The sequence below is a fragment of the Equus asinus genome, chromosome 12 (assembly GCF_041296235.1).
Source record: "Equus asinus isolate D_3611 breed Donkey chromosome 12, EquAss-T2T_v2, whole genome shotgun sequence".
In the NCBI taxonomy this organism is placed as follows: domain Eukaryota; kingdom Metazoa; phylum Chordata; class Mammalia; order Perissodactyla; family Equidae; genus Equus; species Equus asinus.
The window spans coordinates 25,880,424-25,903,649 of record NC_091801.1 but is presented as its reverse complement, the minus strand read 5'-3'; the positions used below and the strand labels follow the sequence as shown (position 1 = coordinate 25,903,649).

The window sequence follows — 23,226 nt, the reverse complement described above, 5'->3', positions numbered from 1 at the left end:
GTTGTCTATCTTCTCTAACATGATTGTCTACTTAGAAAATATCAAAGGATCTACAAAACAAAGAACCAAAAAAAGCTGTTAAAACTAAGAAAGTGATTCAGCAAGGTTACATGATACAAGATCAACATAGAAAAGTCAATTTTATTTCTATATACTGGTAATGGGCACATGGAAGCTGAAATTAAAAATACAAAGCTATTTACAATGGCTAAAAAAAATGAAATACTTAAGTGTAAATCTAAGAAAACACATATAGGACTTGTATGCTGAAAACTATAAAACTCTGATGAAAGAGATTAAAGAATATTTAAATAAATGGAGAGACATACCATGTTAATGAACTGGAAAACTCAGCCTAGTAAAGATGTCAGTTTTCCCCAAGTCTTTAAACAGGTTAAATGCAATGCCTGTCAAAATCCCAGGAAGATTTTTTTGTAGATGCATTTTCTGTTTTGATGTGTTTCTTTTTTTACAAGAACATCTGGAATTTCTGTGTGTTTTGAAAATGATGAATTGACCAGGGAAATGATTTTCTAATAATATGAGGTAGTTTCAAAACTTTCAATTAGAAAGAACACTTTAATTGTGAAAATGTAATGCATGCCTCCTGTCTGCCAGGCCCCATGCTAAGTGCCTTCCATCCTTTGTGTCATGTTACCTTCACAACCACCCTGTGAAAAAAGTGCTGTCATCATCCCCATTAACAGATGGGACAATGGAAGCACACAGAAGGGGTTTACTTCCCCAAGAAGCAAGATTGAAAGGTAGACCAGCTTGAGTCCAAAGTCAGCTCTGCATTCAGTGTCACTGCCCCTCTAGGGGTCTTGGTGTCTTCCTTTTGTCAGCAGGGAACTCATACCAAGTACTCTCTCATATAATTCTGCTTTTTGAAAATCACTGTAATCCTCATATCACTTCACTCCCTAATTCCCTGCAAGGTTCTGTTTTTAGTATTCCCAGTATTTTCTACCGTAACATTCCTCTTCCAGCTAGAGAGCTGAACCCAGGGATTATATTAAATTGTCCAATTATGAGGGAACATTTGATAGATAGTTTTCAGAGTAAACTTTCTTTTCTTAATCTTCATTTAAAAGAGCCTTTCCCAGGGCTAACCCAGTGGTGTAGTGGTTAAGTTCGCACAGTCTGCTTCGGCGGCCCCGGGTTCACGGGTTCGGATCCTGGCAGCAGACCTACACACTGCTCATCAAGCCATGCTGTGGCTGTGACCCACATACAATATAGAGGAAGATTGATACAGATGTTACCTCAGTGACAGTCTTCCTCAAGCAAAAAGAGGAAGATTGGCAACAGATGTTAGTTCAGGGCCGATCTTTCTCACCAAGATAAATAAATAAATAAAAGAGGCTTTCCTATCTGTCAGAGAAGGATAACTATAGAAATATTGTCTTTTGCCCTGCAGTGGGAGAAATGGATTTTGGAATGACACATCACTTTTCTTAGGTGTCAGAAGAAGCAGGTCACTTTTTAGTGTTTACCATAATGTTTGAAAAAGCTGGCATTGGAAAATGAGAAGTTGAATATTGAGTAGTTCTTTGTCCAAAGACTACAAATGGACTACTGAACTATTTTCTGAGACAGACAATAGCTTTTTTGGTAGTTTCTTTTTTCCAGTGTCTCCCTGAGATAAATTTTATTTTAATGGTCAATTGTAGCTTGATAAAAAAAGTAATTTAGTCTTCATATATATATTGGCTTCATTTATTGAAATGTTTTTCTAGATATACTTGTAAACACAGGAAAGCTCTAACCTCTTTGAGTTCTAGAAACAAGGATTGGGGTGACCTAGAGTACCTTAGAAAGTGAAATGCTTCTATCTTTAAAGCTATTAAACAAAAGAGAAAAATCCAATCCCCTCCCTCTAGAAATCAATAAAGAAAAGAGAATGTCACAGAAGAGTTAGATTCCCTTTGAGTTAATGGAGGAGGAAATTACATGAATCAAAATGTTCATTTGGAGATGTAGGCATTGCATCCAAAGTGGTTTCTGTCACTGTTTCAGATGGGAGACGGTGGCCTCCTGTCGCAGGTTTACCAGGTGCTGACTGCAGGATTTAATAACTCGATTACTAAACTGCAGTTGCTGGCAAAATGTTTTCTGAAGAATTTAAGATAACATGATCTCAAAAATAAGCAGACACATTCCATGCAAATAGAGCACTACTGTCAGCACAGTTTACTATGGTAGCCATCCAGCTCTTGGTAACATTAGAGGCTGCCTCTGTCCTCCAGGTATCAACCACCCCCTCCTTGCCTTTGCAGACCATCTCTTAGCCCAGTGAAAGGCGCCTACATGGCGATTTCCTTGGTCACCCTGTAAACTCATGGCGCAGTTTCAGAAGCCGTGCACTGCTGGAAGGATGCTACATATTCTTTACACAGAAACATGCTTTATAAGGAGTATGAGAATTTCAGGGACATAAAGGATGTAAGAGATCAACTGTGGTGCAGATCCAGGACTTCTAGAACGGCATGGAAAGCAAGTTTACCAAGGTCCAATCAGGTCCCCGTGGGCATAGCTGATGAGATGTCCTGCTCCTTGTCCTTCCTCTGTCTCACATTCGTCTAGCCCACTTCGCTCACTCCTTCCTGCCCTTTACTGTCTATATCTTGGGAGACTTAATCCACTTATCAAAAACAGTCTTACCACTTCCTTAATATGTTCTATTCAGTTATTCTTTCAGTGCTTAATAACTTATTACAGTTTATCTTCAAACTATTCTTCTGTCTTCATGTTATGTCTTCATGTTTTCTCTGTCCTCATGTTCCTGTCCTCTTGCTTTGAACATAGTAATTTGAGTCTGGGCAGTGAGAAGAGTTTCAAAGAAACACAGAACTTATTGGAAAGAAACTTGGCATTCATCTGTCACCCCCTCCCACCCGTGACAGGAATCCCCTCTAAAATTTCTGGGACGGATGGTAAGCCTGCATCTGCACGAACCCTTCCTGGGATGAAAAGCTCCCTCTTTACAAAGGAGTTAATTCTGGTTTGGGGCAGTTTTAATTGTTCAAAATTCTTCCTTAAATCAATTGGCAAATTGCGTCTACAGTCTATGACATTCATCGGATAGTATTTTCTTTTCTCCAGCTCATTAAAAGAACAGTGGCTAACATGTAGTGCCCCCTGTGCTAAGATAGGCCCTAGTGTCATCCCTGTGGCACAAGTCAGAACCTGAAGGTTAGAGACACCTGAGGTCACACGGAGGTAGAGAGTAGAGCAGGGTGGAAACTTGTGTTGTCTGACCCCAATAGCCCCTTCTCCTTATGGGCGCTGCCCTCCGGGTCACACCTGCTCTCTGGGCCCCTTCTTTCCTGGTTGTTTACGTCCCGCTCTGTGATCTGTTTCTCTCAGATGCCTTTTCCCCATCTCGCCATTGGAATGGTTATGAGGTAGGTATTCTCTCACTTTTACCTTCGGTGCTCCCCTGCCGTTGTTCCTTAGAATCCAACCTTAGAATCTCACCGCATTTACTCTGGATTGTGCAGTCTGCTTGCTGGAATGTTGTGAACGCCACATTGTGTCTGTTTCATTTGTGTCGCTATCTCCTAGAACAGTGCCTGGCACATCGTGGCACTTGATTGGTATTTGTTGAATGACTGAGTTCCCTTCCTTAGTCATTCTATAGTCTACGAATTCTGAACTGTTTTTCCCTACGGTTTCTGATTCCCCATTGGTAGACTTTAAATGCACAGAAACAATCCCGTCTTCTGTCTTACAGGAGATAAATTATAGTTCATCAGAGGATCTGCTTTTAGCAGAACGGGAAGCACATGGAGAGCTACCACTTCCCGTCACTGTTAGGTTTTGCCTCTGCGACAGTTTATAATCTGTCCTAGAGGTGACTGCTGACTCACTGGGGTCTAGTAACATTCCCACAGCAGTATCACTGGTTTTCTTTTCATCTGTCAGCATCGGCCAGATGTGCTCTGCCCCGTGCCCACGCTCAGGCTCCGGGGGTCTGTATAAGTACTGCCTTGACCCACAGCAGCACCATCCCTGGCCATTCCCTTAGAGCTGTTATCATTGAAAAACGTCTCCTCCGATCTCGCAGGCCACTTATGAAAAGTCTCACACAAGCTTCTGACACCTCTAAGCCATTACTTACCACCTTTGTTAAAGTTTCCGGTTCTCGTTTATATTCTCCTGTTCTCAGTACATTAGTGTGAAGTCTCTCTTCTGCATCGTGTGCATTTTCCTCTTTCTACTGTATCATGCCTGTCAGCATACCAATATGCTGTCATTTCTGCTGACTCTTGATCCTGCTTACCCCTCCAGCGAGCACCTCATCTCAAAGCTCCTGAAACAAGCCCTCAACACTCATCGTCTCCTTTCTTTCTTTCTTTCGGTTCTCTCCTGGCACCCTCCCAATCACTTTACCAAATTCTTGTTGATGTCAACAGTAATTTCTACCTTGCTAAATCCTTGCTCTCCTTTTCTTTTTAACACTTATCATGCTACATAGTTTATTTATTTATCCTATTTATTGCCATGTATGTGAACTCCATATCTTGTTCATTTTGTTCTCTGCCTAGTGTATAGTACACGCTCAGTAAACATTTTCTGAATGAACAAATAGGCTGCTGGTGCTTCCTGCATTCTAGATCTTCTGTCTGTATAAACTTGCTTAAACATGTCCCTTTAGGGGTCTGTTCCCTTGAGAGCAGGAGGATTATAGAAAGTTGTCGTTGTCACATTGAAGGACTGGAGGATTCATGCCCCTCTGTAGGCAAGCCCAGAGGCGGGCTCAAGCTCCGTCAAGACGGAGTCTGATTTTTATCTAATCCGGTGATGACTAGATTGTTATTTTCTGTTGTTCAGAAGATATTCTCATTTCCTTAGCAAGCTATTAGAATAATTATTTTTCACTGAGGAGGATGTAGTGAAATTTTGAGAGCCCCTTAGAGAAGCTTAGCAACCAAAGAGCTTTTGTTGTCACTGCTACAAATTGGTTATTTGGGCCTATTTTTTATATTTTATTAATGCCTTCTCCACAGTTTTCAGAACATCTTCCTGCCTCTTGGTCCCCCTCACTGTTCCATCCGCCTTCACAGCAATCACTGCTAACCATGACGTCTCCTACAGAGGTGCACAGATGTTGCCACCGCAGCAGGGAGGAGGTTTGGTTCTGAAAGCAGCCTGGGGCCTGGCCTCAGATTTGGGGTTGGTGAGGAGGGTGCTAGCTAGTGTTCCTGCCTCGCCCCCTTCCTGGCTGACATCCACCCCTGGTCCCTCTGCACTTCTTGCCATCAAGGATGTTTCCATGACTATTCAGAGCAGTAGGAGGGCACAGGTTTAGATACCGACAGACAGACCTGAGGTTGACAACCAGCTCCTCAATTGACCAGCTTCAGGCAAGTCACTTACACCTCCTGAGGCTCAGTTTCCCTATCTGCTGTGTGGACAAATGATACCTTACCTTGGGCAAGACTGATAAATATAAGGCCTCCAGCTCGTCTGCCATGAGATCCACCAGAGGAAAGGTACTCAACAAATGATTGTTACAGTATTTCTCTTCATAAACTTAACTAATTAAGCCCAGAATCAAAAGCTTGAGAGATCATAGGGGCCAGCCAGGTGGCGCAGTGGTTAAGTTCTCGTGTTCCACTTCAGCGGCCCGGGGTTCACGGGTTCGGATATGGGTGTGGACCCATGCACCACTTGTCAGGCCATGCTATGGTAGGCATCCCACATATAGAGTGGAGGAAGGTGGGCACGGATGTTGGCACAGGGCCAGTCTTCAGCAAGACGAGGAGGATTGGCGGCAGATGTTGTCAGCTCACGGCTGATCTTCCTCAAAAAACAAAAGCAAAAAAAGCTTGAGAGATCATAAAGCACTAAACATCAACAACCAGCTTTTGCCACAAGCAAAATAATTCTTTCTTGTTAAAAAGTAATAGAAAACTCCATTTCTTGCTAAACAAACAAAAATACAAGAGACTGAGGAAGAAAAACTATTTCTAAAATCCGACTCCTTTTTCTCACTTTGGATGAGTCATTTTTCTTTAGTAAACAGGAGTGAGAAACCTCAACTCAGTCAGGATGGAGGCAGATAGTATCACATTGAAGTAAAAGCAGGAAGGAAGAGAGGAAGAAGGGGCCTTGTGTTTGAGTGCCCATTGCAGGTGGAGTGTTCAGATCGAATGAGAGATGGGTTTTGTCCATCCAGCAGTGTCTTTAGTTTTTTAAATATTTATCAGATTACTTTTAACGTAGATTTCGGATGGTCGTATTCCTTGGAGAGCCTGTGGGTGAGCTGGCCCTGTGTGCGTGTCTGTCTGTTTTGGCAGCAGGGGTAGGGAGGTGGGGAAGAATGCAAAGCCTTTTTGATAGTTTCAGCTTTTTGTTCTTTTACACTGAGGCAAAGACATCCTCAACTGGACACATGTCCGACAAGGGTCCCTACAGGAGATTCTGGGCTCTGCTGTCCTCCAGCAAAGGAGCTGGGGTAGGGCAGATGAGAGCCAGGCAGCCTGTCCTCAGTGCCCGTGGTTGGGGGAGGGGGTACCACCCCCACTCAGTAGAGGAAGTGCCAAGGGCAAGGATCGGACACAGAATGAGAGGTCAGAAAAAGCTTCCCACAGCGGACAGTTTCTTCAGCTTGGAACACTCTAGTCAAGGGCGGGCATAGGAGGCAGAGGGAATCCAGGACAGGGAGCCAAATGTGGAGGCAGGCTGCAGAGAGTGGGACCAGAAGGAGGGCTCCAGGTGACAGGTGAGGGTGGACAGGTGCCAGGCGCGAGAGGGCCTGTGGCTGCAGACCCAGATGCATCACTCTGTCACCAGCGTCTCCCCCACCCTTCTAATGCCATGCCTGCCTCCAGACGCAACTAGACCACACTGCCTAGCAGAGCAGTGAGCTCCGCGGCAGAGCTCGGGCAGGGTGGAGTGGACCTATTAGTCATTCCCGAGTGCCTTGTCACTTGGACCCAAAAATAATATTTCAACTGAAAATTGTGGTGAAGGCTTACCTTGTACCATTCTAGGCTTGAAAATGATTTATGTAAAATGTGTTGAGTGCTAAAGATTAAAATATGTGCTGCAAAAATAGGTGTCTGTCGACTTACATGTCTTAGTTTGAAAATTATTATTTGTCCCAAAGACGAAGAATCCTTAAAAATGAAAAAATATTGTTTGTCTTTTCTGAGTACACTTGAAAAGAACTAGTTGTTCTAACAACCGCTGTACCAAGAGCTGTTCAAGAGGTGGAAAATAGCTCTAGGTGTTCCTTGGCAAATGACAGCCACAGTAGTCATTATTTTTGTAAGTGAACCTACTGCTTCTGCTTTAAAATTCTACCTTGTGTTGATTTCCCTTTGCACCATATTTGTGTTCTAAGCACAATTCAGTGCTAATGTGTTCATTCAGGTATGAATAAACAGTGTCTCTGCATTCGTGTGCTGTTGCACCATGCTCTCCAGTCAAGAGGAGGTACTTCGTGTTGTTTCAGATTTGTAAACAGTGTATTTCAGATTTCACTTCCCAAGTTGTTTATCTGACATGTTCATTGAGCCTTTACAGTCTATACAATGATGTGCTAGATACTCTTCCCAGTGGTGAGCCCTGGCGTTCAACTCAGCGAATGTTTGAGTGAGTGCCTCCTATGCACATGGCTGAGGGCGTTGGTAGACACAGCGATAAGGAGCCTGTGATCCCTGCTCTCCAAATGCTCTGTGTAGTAAGATGGAATGAAACCACAGACTTACGTTGCTTACTGTTCTTTTTAATGGATCTCTCATGATTTTCATCGAAGTTCAGCTAACTTTGATAGATCTACAGTCTGTGATGTCAAGAAAAAAAATTAAATTAATGGAACCCAAATTTTAAACATTTTACTTCCTCTGCTTATGCATTTAAGCTGTTAGCAAGTAGCATGGTTATTTGATTTAACAAAAAATTAAAAAGATTTCTTTTCCTCCTCTATGTTCTGGGGGAAGCTGGTATTCAGCAGTGAATGGCCAAAAGAGTAGATTTTAGGAACTAAAATATCATTAGTTTGGATTCTTGAGCTCTATTATTTAAATATAAAGCATTTTAAAATACATCATATCTATATTTTTAAGAGCTGGAGCGACAATGTGACCTGGTGAGGTGGGCCAAGGCGTACCTATCCAGACCCGGGTGTGGAGCCCACAGCACTCGGTAGCTGAGTATCTTAGACAGCTTTCTTAGTGTCTTTGCGTACAGTTACCTCATCTGTAAAGCAGGGATAACAAGACATGCTTTAGAGATATTGGTGGGATTGAATTCAAAAACCTGCGAAATGCATTTAGTTCAGTTGTGGGACATCATATGTGCTTAATAAGAAATTATTATTGGCCACTTTTTAAACATAATTTATACAGCTATTTCCCTAATATATGTACAGTGAACTTGTTCCACTCCCAAAAAAATGCTGCTTTACTTTTTCTCCCTTTAAGTTTAAATGTTTCACAATTTTATCTTACCACATTTTAATATTTATTTCAGAGCTGTTCACTAGAAATTATTTATTTCCAAGGCTGTTCACTAGAGATTAAAAATATTTTTGGAAATAAGTGTTCTATCTGTATGCCATCCTAATCGTTCTTGTTGTGTGTATGTGCTACAGCTGCTGTAGAGTACAGGTTTACGCAGCTAAAGGGAAAAGCAGTCATTATACTAAGGGCAGAAGCTGAAGATAGATGTTGGTGGGAGAACTGGGTACAGCATTCTCAGATCCACACAGCCCTGGATTCCGGTCCGGGGCTCTCCAGGTGCCGCTCGCAAGTACTTACCCTCTGGCTTATACAAAGGGGATCAAACTACCTGTTAAGGGGGTAACTGTGAGGATGGATGAGGTGGTGAGTGCTAGCTCCGAGCACCATCTCTCCATGAACTCCACAGATTGCTACTAGAGTTCATAATCACTGAGTTCGTTGAGTTGTTATTGCTCCTGCTGGAAGGTACTCCTGCTCCATCTAACTGGGGAAACCAGCTAACTCTTAGACTCATGTTAACTCGCAAGTGTTCTGAAACTGTGATTTCGGTGTACTGGTTATAGAAAAGGACATTGACCCCTTGAACTCCACTTTTATTTAGAGTTTGGCCATGGCCTCACATTCTCACAGCAAACATAGAGCTGCATACAGCTCTCTCCAGGAGGGGACAAAAGTGGCAGAAAGTGGGATCGTTTTGTGTTTGTTTGCGTAAGGCAAGCAGTCTATTGGATATTCATTAAGAATTCTAGTAACCCTGCTTTTTAATTACTTGTAGTTATTTTAATCGAGCAAGTCATTATATTTCCAAATGATTTTTGGTGCTGACTATACACAGCATCGATTTCTGTAATCTCAGGTAAAAGGCAAGGCCCACATTGATTCAAGTTGGGGGCCCACTTACAGCAACACTTTCTTTACTTTTGGCCAAGGAAGAATGTTGAACCAGAAATGTGATATTTTTTTCTGATTATCTATTTCATTTTAACTGTCTTAAATAAGAGAAAGACATTTTAAGGGAAACTCATAACATTTTTTAAAATGGATTTACTTACAAATGAAAATGAAGCATGTGAACAAGTTTCCTAAATGACCCTGGAGAATGACATTAAAGTAAGTAATCCATCATGGATTGAGACTTGACCTGCTGTTTTCGCCTACCAAGTTTAGGTTTTATTTCATTTTTAATAATGGCTTTGTTATTTACTCTAAGCCTGTTTCACTCACATAACTGTTTGCTTTGAAATTTGAAACCACATATTTTCTTTGTAACTCAAATAAAAATGGGGTCATGTGAGTGACCTTTTAGACAGAAACTACGCAGTCAATCCACTTTGACAGAAATAGCACACACACTATCACTCGAGAGTAATGGAATCATTTAAAGACAAAAGATCGTTCAGTTACCGTAAAACTTGAAATCTAATGATGGTGATTATCAGTGCCAAGTTGGGGACACTGGGGACGAAATTTAATAACAGCTCGCATTTACTGAACCAATTTTGTGCTGAGCTCCATGCCGAGCACTTTCAGTGTGTTACCTCATGGAATTCTCACATCAGCCCCATGGAATGTAGGAGTCGCTATTACCAATGGCCCATAAATGAGGAAACTGAGGTACACCAAGATTGAGTAACTTACTCAGGGTGGCAGAGCCATAAGAGATCTGGTTATGGTAAGCGCAGTTGACCTTGACCCCTGGACCTGGCTCTGAACTGAGGAGGGGCACGGCGTCCGCAGACACACAAACAATGCCTGAAGGATACCACGTGGAGCCGGTTTATTTTCTGGCCTGGATTCATTAGGGGATAAACAGAAAGTGAACTCTTTCCCCTGCCCTAAGAATTCACCCTGCTGAATTCTCGTTTCCGTCCCTGGGATGAAATCTCAGACAGGACGCATAACCTCTTTGGTTCATCTTAAATAATTGAAAGATCAGTTGTAGGCATAAAAGAGCCCAGTCCAACGTCATGACCAAAACTCCAACTTCTCGATCAGTTTAAATTAGCTTCTCCCTCTCCCAGCTCAGGACTTTGTTGGCTTGGAAATCTCTGTGGAGGAGCGCACTTAATGAATGTTGTGGGTTTTTTCCCTGCAGCTCCACTCCCACTCGTTATGAGGCATCACTTCTAACCTCTCCGGGTCAGGCCCCAAGTGGGCATATGAATGTGATGGGCGGGCAGGGTGTTAAGAGGAAGATGACAGGTTCCTCTCCTGGACTTCCACACCTGTAATCTCGTGTCCCCTGGGCCTGGGGGATTTCAGAGCTGGTTCTCTTTGGCAGCTTTGGGGTTCCCTGGGGACCCTCTCCCACTGCGAGGGGGTGCTCACAGCCTTCCCTTCAGTGCGGGGCTGTTGGCTTCCTTTGCGGGAGAAGTTTTGGGGGCATTTCCTCTTGAGATAACCCCTGACCACCTTTCCCCAAGTACACATGTGGGCCCAGAAAACCCTCGCCCTAGTACTCCTGGAAACACGGCTTCCTCTTGCCTGTGCGCTCTGGTTGGACAATCCGGCGCAGACTCTGCCTTTAGACCTCTCAGAGGCAAGCTGCAAGCCAGTCCATGCTCCTCAGCTCCAAGAGACCTGTGTTGGACTCTCTTGGTGGTCCCTGAGGCCAACCTCAGCCTGTCTGAGATAAGAGTAGGTACACATGGCCACTGTCCACACCACAGCACTGCGGGAAGAGCTGGAGACAGCCCTGATACTGCTCTCCTGAGGCCGAGTTGTCTCTTGTTCCCATTGCTGTCTTTTTTTGCCCACCTGACATCATGGAAAAATCTCGATAGGTACCAAATTGTACCCCCTCCGCTCTTCCCTCTAGCCTTGCTCAGTTCACAGGGCCACCTAAAGGATATTGCCATAACACAGTGCATACTTAATAGTCAGAATAATTTTCACACATTTATCAAAACACTTATGCAACTTTGTGCCGCTCCACCAGCGTGCCTCAGCACACCATGCAGGAGCCACCACAGCAGACACTATTCCCTGGTCCGAATCCATTAAGTCGTTAGAAGGTAAGAGTTGGTCTCCCCAGTGGGAGCATCTCTGCACTCATTCCAACATTTGTTTCCCACCCTCTGGTGGGATAGAATGAATGTGTCAAAAGAAACAAGGTTACAGGGGTTGCTGAAAAAGCGGGGAAATAGTTTACCCAACATGTGAAAATTTAAAACAAAGTAATGGAAACCCAGGTCAGGAATTTTTTTATTAAATAACATTTGAAGACCTACTCTAGCCAACTGAAAGAATTAGCCAAAAAGGCTAGGATCCTGGAATCAGAAGTTTCACTGTTATTAGGAAATAGTCTGTGGTTTCCAAGAATAGACAAAGCGATGGTGGTGTTGGCAAGAAGATTATTTCACCTACAGCTTGGAGCTGATTGCTGACGTAAACGCCGAGGTCAGGAAAGAGAAGATTTGGCGTCAGAATTATGGATGGTGAGGGTTCCACCAGGCGATAAGAAAGGGGGCAGGTCATTCAGTACCCGAAAAAGCGCAGTCCTGAAAGGTGGGGGTACGGACTTCATGCTTCCAGATGGCTGGCCCTCCAATTTCTTAGTTTCTGTTCAGTCTATAGTGTGCAAATTCAGTCTTTTTTTTTGACACATAAAAAAGATTTGTTTTGTTTGTTATTTTTTGTTACTCCCTCATTCAGTTTTTCACTTTTGTTATTCTCCTTTTGCGTTCTTTATGAGCTATTCTCTCAGTATAAAAGGAGTTAATAAAAGTGGCTGTGCATTAGGAAGAGAAGGAAAGGGAAGATGTTGAAAAAATGGCACATTAATTGAAATGGATAAAGTAATGTCTTCCAAATGCAATGGCATTGCTTCCTTCAACCCTAAGGATTACTTATGCACACATTTTGATTCTAAATGTAATTTTTGGTGATAACTGCAGTATTGCTCACTATTTGTGATACATATTAAGGAGGTGACAAATTTTACAAAATCCTCTTGGTTAGAAACCGTCTCCAGCGGAAGGCAGGGCAGATGTGTGAATGTACAGGGCTGGTTTGGAGGGGCTGCCCCAGTTCTCTGGGGCTCAGGCCTGGGGTGCAAAGGAGGAAGGGGTAAAGGATTAGACAAGAGTGTGGACTTCCCCATAAAGTACTTCTCAGTAGTCAACCTGGAAGCCCAGAATTGTCCTCAACACAGCCTCTCACCCTCCACATCCAGTCCATCTCCAAGTCCAGCCTAGTGCACCTCTTGAAAACCTCTGGAAATCGTTCACACTTTCTCCATCCCCAGAGACACCATCCTCCCAAGGGTTACATGAATGAAAGTGTCTTTGGGCCCTTATTTAACCTTTTCACATCCCCTAAAGAGGTAGGAGCTATTATTGTCCCCATTTTAGAGATGGGAAACCTGAGGCACAGGGCATGAAGTAACCTGCCCAAGGCTACTCATCCATTACAAGGCAGAGCCGGGATTCAAACCCAAGGGCAGGGCTGTGATGGGCAACCCCTCAGAGCCCAGCTGCCATCTCCCCTCCCCTGGACGGCTCTCACTGGCCTCTCTGCAGCCGTGCTTGCTCCCTCTCATCCTGTCCCCTCACTGCGGCCAGGGGGATTTCTGAAAAATACAAATCTGACCCTGGCACTAATGCTTCGTTACCCGTTAGTGCTCTTCCATTACCCTTAATTTACTCCCATTACTAGTGAAATCCAAAGTCCCTCTGCCCCTCCTCCACTCCCCCAGTAGTCTCTTGCCTCTGTCCCCCTGGCGCTCTGCTGCGGCCGTTGGATGTCTTTTAAGTTTCTTGACTGTGCCAGGAGCTCCATAGAGAGCTGCTCTGTTGATGGGTGCCGGTCCCCTGTGCCTTTACTCCGGTTCCTCCCCTCCTCACTGTTCCCTCATCTGACTGCTGAGAAGTGGGTTGTGGGGAAGTCCTCTGTGACAGTCCTGCCACATTTCTCATCAGCATTAGTCAACTAATATTCATCTATGTATTTTTGAATCTTTTCTCTAAATTGTCATGACTTTGCTGTTTCTTTACATCTTACACATAATTGCTCAGTCAATAGGTACTAATTGGTTGATTGAACACAGCCTGTAATTCAGTAAGCACTATTAGATTTTGAGTGCATTTCTCTTAGATTTGTAAGGAATTCAAAAGTTAACGTTGTCATGTGAGACTGCATTTTTACTTCACTGACAAGGACGATTCTCTGTTCTTAAATGGGAAAAACCAAGAATGTGGTTATAAGAGTGACCCCAGTCAAGTTGGAATCTTGTGCTTAAAGTCAGTAAACACAAATACTGTCACAAAGAATCAAAAGGCAACATGGGATGATTTTACTCATATTGTAAAATGTTTGTGATCTGACATGTTAGGAAACTAGAAGAATCAGTTCTTCTAGAAGTCTTACCAACCTCAAAGGTAAACTGCCTCCTTTGCTATTTGCCTCCAAGTATGTTTGAGCTGAAGACATTTCAGGCTCACCAAATTCAACACACTGATTTTTATAGATAAAAATCAAGACACTGAAATGTTAGGTGACTTAGAGTTGAATTCATCAGGCTCCCTCTTTTTTTATTTTAATTATGCATGTGACTCACTTTACATTTTTTTTTAAGAAAGATCAGCCCTGAGCTAACTACCGCCAATCCTCCTCTTTTTGCTGAGGAAGACTGGCCCTAAGCTAACATCTGTGCCCATCTTCCTCTACTTTATATGTGGAACGCCTGCCACAGCATGACTTGCCAAGCAGTGCCATGTCCGCACCCAGGATCCGAACCAGCGAACCCCGGGACACCGAGAAGTGGAACGTGGGCACTTAACCATTGTGCCACCGGGGTGGCCCCAGGGTCCCTCTTTAAAACAATGTTAGGGCCTTTTCCTCCTGTAACACGCACAAGCAGGGACCAGCTTTCACAGGCTCAGGAAACCTCTGTGGGTGAATCTGGGGTGACTGTTCGTGCTCTGGCTGCAGTGCTCTTTTCCTACTTAACATTTAAAGACTAATTAGGCATTAGCTCTCTTTTCCTTTTTACTTACCAGAAGCACTTAGCCCTCAGTGTTTTATAATATTGAATTTTAAAATCAGGAGAGTTTATGCTGTAATCTGGATCTGCTACATCAATGGGGAACCACACTCCCCATGGCAGTCCTCAGCCAGAGGCCCCTTCACACAGGCCAGTCCCCTGTGACCTGCCTGACCTCAGAGGCTCTGACGCATGTATTGCCTGGATTACAGGAACATTGGCTTTAAGCATTTTTCATATAAACTGCATGTATTGAGGCTCATTTTCTATCCCTAACTGCCTCCAGGGTGCAAATGTTCTTAGACCCAGTGTGCTGGATCTCCCCAACATTACACATCAGCTGAGGGTCCTGGTCTTTACCTAACTGCCCCTGTGAGCAGCAGGCAAATTTGAAGTTAGAAGGATTCAGGCCACTTTGGTTTTAAAAGCCTGGAATACTCTGGGATTGCTATTCCCTGCCTAAAAAGCCCCAGACTTTTACTCACTTAAGAGACAAGAAAGCTTGGCAGTTTCCCCTGTGCCAGAGGCGTCTGGGTTCTAATCTGATGCTCACGAGTGCAGGAGAAGGCTTCATTCCCTTCCCCTCCCCGCTCAGTGCTGGAGCAGCTTCTAGGCATCACCTGGGATCTGTGAGAAATGCACCATCTGGGCCTCACCCCAAATCTACTGAGTCAGACTCCGTGTTTCAGAGACTTCCCCAGGGATGCGCAGGCACATTAAAGTTTGAGAAGCACCACTAGAGTGAGAGGGAGTCACCATTTCTTTGTCCCTGTGCCCTCTGTCCCCCAGCTGCCTCTGTGCCACATCAGCCGTCCCCACAGACCGGGACGCCCACACAGATGAAGCGATCCCACCGGCCCCGGTTCTCCACGGGGAAGGAGCTGGCGGGGCTCTGCCCCACCAACCACGGTCAGCCCCAGGCCAGCTTGCTGTTGAGTTCACGTCTGCCCTCGTTCAGTGGGCCATTTTGTACCTCGGCTCTGCCAAGTTTTTTTTCCAATCTTTTTTATCCCTTCATGAAATTTTCAAGTGGATATTAAACAGGGTAGAACGTAGCCAAAGTGGTTTATGAATGGAAGTTTCTCTGTCCCTCAGGCTTGTATTCTCTTTCTTTAGCTGTAAGTTAGGGATCAAGCAAGGCTGTATAATTACTTTTGTTTATGAAACCCTACACAGCTGAAATCTAATTTTCCTTCTCTGAAACAAGATGGAGAGGAGTTAGAAGGCCCTCCTGGCCTGCTCCCATCACGGCCCGGCCACACTCGAGGTGGCTGAGCGGGTGTCAGGGGCCTGCAGCAGGGCTGCCGTCAGCGGAGGGTCACGTGCCACAGCGCTCCCTGAGCACAGTCCATGGTGATCACGTTTATGACATCGAGATGTGGCTCCACGTGTCCTGGTGCGTCATTTGCCATTGGAGTGGTCTGGAATGTGCCTGGTCGACATAACGAAACCTACACTACACGACTCTGAGACTGTGCTGCTCTGTCCGAGCCGACACTGTCTATACATCGAAAAGTAAAAGAACAGAAGCTAAGGACCACATAAGTATTAGGAGAAGGAGCTGCCTAAGCCACCTTCATTGTTTGTGAAATAGGTTCAGTTTGTTGCCTAAAACAGGTAGAAAACTTAGACTATGCCTTATCATCCTGTAGCACCCAGCTAGTTTGTACGGCTTTTTCCGTTGTTTCAGTTCTTCTAGTAAGAAGCTTTTCTATTTTTTTCTTTCGTCCTCAAAGAGTTCAAATTAAAACTTTTAAACTCTGACTATGGTCATTTCTAAACATCATCAGTGTGTTGGTAATTATTAGGGAAATTGGGAATAACAGAGGAAAGAGGGAGGGGTAGAATGAAAAGGAAATGAAATGTAAACTAGTTGCCACTTGTTACTATTTTTCTAACAGAATCCTTTCCCACTGGTTTTGTGTCTAGTAATTGCTTCTAGGCTTGTATGGTGTGGAGCGCTTAGAGGAGCCATCTTGAGGGTGTCTGCCTCTGTTTGCCCATTTCCATGCCTCTTCCATGGAGAACGAAAGTGTGAAAGGAGGACAGTGAACTTTCTGAGAAATGCTTCCTAGAAAACAGACTGGCATTCCTCAGGCTTGTGAGTTGAGAGTAATGGTTTTTATTTAGTGTTCCCAGCAGCACCTGCCCGCCCTGACAGACAGACGGGCATGCTGGAAAGTCGGGGCAGTACTGATGGAGATTTGGGGCTTCTGGTCCTGATGTGATGGAATTAGACAGGTGTGCAGGCCAGCATGAGCGCCAGTGGACATTATATGATAACCACAACTCATCATTCAAGAAGCCTTTTCCTGAAACAGCAAATGCAGGAACCATAGGGAAGTTCCGTCACAGGCCAATATTCCCATGTGCCATTTTGAAATTGGAAATAATTCGTTCATTCTTAGCTCCTCAGAATCACGTGATTTTAGGGGGAGAAGCGATAGTGGGACTCTCGTCCAAGCACCTCACGTCATAGATGAGGAGACAGGGCCGCGGGAGCAGAGGTACAAGCTCTGGCTCCTTTCAGCCCGTGGGCCATCTCCCCCCTTGCTGGAGATTTGCTTTGGTCATTAGACACAAAGCTGATGAGTGCAGATCTCAGTCCTGTCCTTCACTCTGTCCCTCCGTGGATGCATTTGGAAGCTCCAGAGGTAATCAGTGGAGACGTTACACACACATGGGAGAAACATGGCCTGTCCTGGGGGCAGCCCCCTCTTAAGCGCCCTGGGTGTGATCCACTGAGGTTGCCTCCCAGCCCAGGCTCTGCAGCCTGCTCTGGCTTGAGCCCCCTAGGTGGAGGAGGGTGAGACGGTGTGTTGACCCAAGCAGGGTCCATTCATCTTCCCGTGAGGTGGACCCAGAGTGGATGAGCATATTTCGAGGCTCCAGGGGGAATCGCCACTCCCCTTCTGGCATTTCATTCAAAATATGTTCAAAGAAACAATCTCAATCTTCAGGAGAGGAGGTGGTTTATTAAACTAAGTTGAAATATCATGATAGAACCACACAATTACAGGAAATCGTATGTGGGAATTGCCTTGGGGCTTCTCAAATGCTGCATAGGAAAATATTTTTATTAGAACAAATCCTTTTGCAGATTACCAAAATTGTCTCTAACAAAACATGGAATGGGTTGTATTTAGAGATTGAGTTTTAGAGATGATAAGGAGAAATATCAGTTCCTTTCCAAGCTTGTTATTAATAGATACTTGATTTTCTGACCATGAGAGCACATGATTTTATGGTAATATCACTTTATTTATTTTGTAAATTAGTTATTTGACATGTTAGTTAAATACAGTACTCTCTTAATATTCCTAATTATAACCCAAGATGCTGAAAAGGTCTTTAACCAGTTGCTTTAGAATGCTGATGTGTTAGTAAATGTTCTCTGCCAGCAGTAACAGGCAGAGAGGAGTTGTTCCCACGGCTGCAGAGAGAAATGCTACGTTATATTGTGTATTAAGTAGGCAGACTCCTTGTAGATTTATATTAGGAGTATTGATAAGTGTTTCTTTAGAGTGGTTTTGGTTGGGGGGTGGTGCTAGTCAAGTTATTCAGAATGCCCGTGACTAAGTCCCATGAAGGCTTAACTATTACACAAGTTTTCTACAAAGTAACATATTTAGGTATGATTGACATTTTAAGATTTTGTTCTCAGTACCTAGAGGATTGGGGAAAATACATACCACAAACAAATTTTTGATTTCTTCTTACTAAGTATAAGAAATGATGGAGCATTTATAATCAAATTATCTACCCATATGGTTAATATAGAAGTATTTCTAGATTTTTAAATTAAAGAAGCTTGAATTTAATGGGCTGAACTTCAAACAGTCTTGGTTTTCAGGAGAAAGTGGTTTCAAATATCTTGGTTGGCAAAAATAAGATAACAAACATTTGACTTTTGAAAACTTTTTTCATTTCTACTGCCAGTCCCATTTCTTGCTGTTCTCCGTTTTTGAAGAGTTCAAAAAGTGCTTGTTTCCAGTGTTATTGAGAGATTGGTAGTAAGAAGTCAGAAGTTTTGCTTCATTGCAAAAGAGACATAACTCATCCCTCTAATAGCCTAAAGCAGATGAGGGGTTCTTCGAAACCCGGCAGCCTTTAATGAACTGGGAACCGGGCTTTGCAAAACCCGCCTTTCTACATCATCTAGTATTTCCTGGGTTTTGCTATAAGTAATGCCAACCGGGCATGATCAGGAGACGGTTCTCACCAATGGGGAGACAGCTGGAAGAGTTCACGCGTGGGAAATCTCAGCCCCTTTCTTCCTCCCGGACGCCGGCATCTGACTGCCGCGCGCTGGGGCGCTGGGGCGCAGGCTCGGCGCGGGTCCGGGCGCTCCTCGTCCTCTGAACCGGGAATCGCCTCCTGGAACGGCCGGGCGCCCTCGGGCTGCGGTCGGCAGGCGGAGGCGGGGGCGCCGCGGGGTTTCTCTGTTGCTACAGCCGTGATGTCACTCGCCCATCCTAACCCGCGGTTGGTTGTTTTGTGTTTCAGCTCTGCCTGCAGTTGAACACAAAGACCTGGAGGAGACTCCCACATCCTTCGGGGAGAAGAAAGGAGGCAGCGAAGCAGATTAAAGGAACTTGTGGCTTGTGGCCTTTTTGTGCAGGGGCTGCCTGTAAGGGGGAAAGTAAATTAAAGCCACAGTGGCGGTTAATGAGCTGTGAGATGAGGCGCTGCTGCTGCTGCTGCTGACACTCAGATTCCAGGATCCGTCTGCTGCCCTTTGTGCTTCATGTACATGTGTCTATTCAGCGCATCCGGAGGCGCCCAGAAGAGAATCCAACACGGCTGCCGGGGAGAGACCACCCACCATGCCCACGGAGACCCTACAGACAGGTAGCATGGTGAAGCCGGTCAGCCCCGCCGGCACCTTCACCTCGGCGGTCCCCCTGCGCATCCTCAACAAAGGACCCGACTACTTTCGCAGGCAGGCCGAGCCCAACCCGAAAAGACTCAGCGCCGTGGAGAGGCTGGAAGCGGATAAGGCGAAGTATGTCAAGAGTCAGGAGGTCATCAACGCCAAGCAGGAGCCTGTGAAGCCGGCCGTGCTGGCCAAGCCCCCGGTGTGCCCCGCCACCAAGCGCGCCCTGGGCAGCCCCACGCTCAAAGTGTTCGGCAGCAGCGCCAAGACCGAGAGCGGTGTGCAGAGGGAGAATCTGAAGCTCGAGATCCTGAAAAACATCATCAACAGCTCCGAAGGCTCCAGCTCGGGCTCCGGGCACAAGCACAGCTCCCGAAACTGGCCGCCCCACAGGCCGGACGCCACCGACCTGCACCGGCACTCCTTCGCTGAGTCCCTGAAGGTTTACCCGACGCAGGGCCGCGGCAGCCCGCAGGAAAGCAGCTCCCACGTGGGCAGGAGGCTGCTGGACCAGTCGGCCGAGTCCTTCCTCCACGTCTCCCACAGCTCCTCGGACATCCGCAAAGTGACCAGTGTTAAGCCCTTAAAAGCGATCCCCTGCAGTAGCTCCGCCCCTCCCCTGCCACCCAAACCCAAGGTCGCCGCCATCGCCACCATGAAGTCTCCCGAAGCCGACCCTGTGGAACCCGCTTGTGGAGTCAGCCGAAGACCCTCCCTCCAGCGGTCTAAGTCAGACTTGAGTGACAGATATTTCCGGGTGGACGCAGACGTGGAGAGGTTCTTCAACTACTGCGGACTGGACCCCGAAGAGCTGGAAAACCTCGGAATGGAAAACTTTGCAAGGGCTAATTCTGACATAATATCCCTCAACTTCCGCAGCGCAAGCATGATCAGCTCAGACTGTGAACAGTCTCAGGACAGTAACAGTGACCTTAGAAATGATGACAGTGCCAATGACCGGGTGCCATATGGCATTTCTGCGATCGAAAGAAATGCTAGGATCATCAAGTGGTTATATAGCATCAAACAAGCTAGAGAGTCACAGAAGGTCTCCCACGTGTAAGAGAAAGTGCGTGCGGAGGAGGGAGGGGTGGGTCTCTGTTTGTGCATCCGCAGTTGTGAAGGTTGTGAGGTCTCCTTGAAGTGTTGTGAGCTTCTCCACTCTCTTTGTGTTGCTTGTTGTGCAATGTTTTAAAGTTGCATGCCTGTCAACATGGGGACTGACCTGGCTTCCGCGTCAACCATCGCTGCCGAGCCTGGCTTGACTCAGTCATCTGCCAAAAGTTTCAGGCCAGAATCTAATTAGGGCTTCAATCTTAAGCAAAACTGTTTACACGATACAGTATACAACTTCTTCAATATTTATGTGGTTCTTGTGTTTTTATATCCCACGCTATTGTGTCTTAATTAAAAGTTTTATCAACTGGCTTTTAAGTTGAGAGTAGAATCTTTTTCAAATAAAAAGCTAATTTGCCTATATGTGAGATGGAAACAATGGGAAAATACATGGGATCTGCTACCAAACAGATGTAGTGACTGACCTAGGGTAGAAGAATCAGGCTGGGTTTCTGAGGAAGAAAGTGGTGAGCCTGGATGTTAGTCATTTACATATTGAAATTCTCCTGCCCTGCTGCTTACTAAAGTCACGGTTGGGGCAACAAAGCTACGTTTTGTGTCCTATTCGGTGTATAAATGTTGGTGGTTCTATGTAATACTGACCCTAAGGAAAGACAATCAGATACAATGGAGGTGATTACATCTGGGAGGTTGGGTGTTTGGGGCTTTTATTGATGTTCTGGTTTGGGTTGATTGAGAAATTTCTATATTAATCTTTTGACAGGAATGATCACCCTAAAGTTGATACTGAATGTCTTTTTTTAAAAAAAGTTTGTTTTTTGATCAAGAACTAATTCCATGCTGATTCTCTTCCCTCCCTTTGTTGTTGTTGTTTTTTTTGGGAGAGCGGAGTGGGGTTTGGGCTTGTTGGGCTATGCGAAGACATGAACACAAACGGAAATAGCAGCCATATCCGCAGAGAGCCTCCTCTTCAAAGTGGATCCCTTTGGGAGCTGAGCCCTGTCTGAGCAGTGTGGTGGCGGTGTCTTGCATACGTTACTCTCAGGCTGTGGACCTTCGTTGCAGCTCTAGGAAACTGTAGAAACCCGACACTATGTAGCTTGTCCACCCTGCAGCTCCTAGTGCTGCGTATCACCTTGTTCCCGCTCCCCGGTAGCCTGTCTTCCAGGTGGTGCAGTCCGCTGCCAGCCGACGGCCGGTTGTGGTGTGGTCCCAGAGCGGGAACCTGCAGTGGTCTGCTTCATTGCTCTTGTAGTCGTGCTCTCGAGTTCTCAGCAGCACTACCTTAGACTTCATCAGCTGATAGGAAACTTTTTATGGTGTAAATGCTGTAAGACTTTGTACATACTTCGGTTGTTATGAAATCTTTAAGGAAAAACAAGAAAAAGTTACACTAATAAATCGCTCTGGTGCAGGCACTCGTGGTGGTGGTTTCTCTTTGTGCTTTCCTTCATTCCCTCCACGAAGGTTAAGTTTGAACTGTGAGCCAGAAGCAGATTTTCGATAGTCTTGAAGAGACATGATTTCTTGTTATTTTCACCATATCCCAATTATTCTGAACAGCACTGTTCTTAATTGTAGCTATCGCAGTGTGCTTTTGCTAAAATGGTTTCATCAAGGTTCCTAAAATATGCTGCTGCAGCTTTACTTAGTTCACACTCCTGTTATTTTTATCTTTTCTTAAACATCAGAATTCTTCACACCTTCCCCAAGACTCTTCAGTTGTAAATATTTATGAGTTCTTTCAGTGGAGACACACCTTTGAAATTTATAGCCTTGTTCTCATTTGTACAAGCCCAGCATCATTCACAGGGCACGTGTTCATACATTTGTCCACTCAGTGATTCATCTCTCTTTCTGTGGGTCATTTGTTGGGAGGCCCTCTCGTTCAAGCCTCACGTAGGCACGGGACTGCCGCCATCCCCGGCGCAGTCTCTGCCTCGAGCAACTGAGATTGCACATTTATTTTAAGAGAAATATCATTCCTCTTAGTGGACGTGTAGGACATTGAGTATTCACTGAGTACTCACTGCATCACGTTATTTGAAGATTAACATTTCCTCAAAAGTTCCAAATAATATGTAAATGTAAAAGAAAGCATTATTTAAAATTGTTTTCAGAAACAGAAATGATATGATTCCCAACTATTAGTTTTCATAAACATTTTTTTTCTGAAAATCAAATTTGGTTTCTTGACTCTCTCTACTGGTTTTGAGTTCTTTCTGGTTCTCTGATTAATTTCCAGTTCAACTAAAACTCTGCTTCCCAGAAGAAGCATTTTGAAATGCAGCTATGAGTGGTGATGGTACAATGCATTCAAGATGATAGAATGAAAATAAGTTTAAATGTATATATGTATATACACACATTTTCCTCTCTCACATTGGGGTAGAAATGTGACCATTTAAAATATTCATAGCTTAGCATTGATATATCCATCTCTTTCTGGGACTATTGAAATACCAAAAATAGATGTTATTTTCCTAAGGAAACCAGTTTTTTTGGGAGATGAACATTTCTTAGCTAATTTAATATCACTGTTTATGCTGCTTTAGTCATAGATTCTGTTTGACTCTTCCAGCATTTCAAAACCACATTTAATCTGTATTTCATCAGAGCTATAAATCACCCCACTGTAATTCAATCTAATCTTCTGTGGCCTTATTTGTACAATGGACAAACGTGAGGTTTTTGGTTCCTACGGAAGATAGGAGTTCATTATTTTCTTTTTCTTCTTGAAATTAGTGTTTCTAAAAAGGACTATTTCAAATGCTTAATATTAAATCCTAAGAGTGAGACATTTTTGTCCTTTTTGC

At 44.6% G+C, this 23,226-nt stretch overlaps 1 protein-coding gene across 10 annotated transcripts in view; it reads left to right on the top strand.

The window, feature by feature from the left end:
• Window positions 1–20,767, top strand: part of FAM110B (family with sequence similarity 110 member B) — a 142,852-nt gene extending 122,085 nt beyond the window's left edge. For all 10 annotated transcript variants that reach the window (XM_044780179.2, XM_044780176.2, XM_044780175.2 and 7 more), the window contains one exon: window positions 18,964–20,767. In XM_044780179.2, the coding sequence (XP_044636114.1) occupies window positions 19,284–20,396 (1,113 nt within the window). In that variant the 5' untranslated portion in view covers window positions 18,964–19,283 and the 3' untranslated portion in view covers window positions 20,397–20,767. The remainder of the gene's footprint in view (window positions 1–18,963) is intronic.
• Window positions 20,768–23,226: the final 2,459 nt, after the last annotated feature.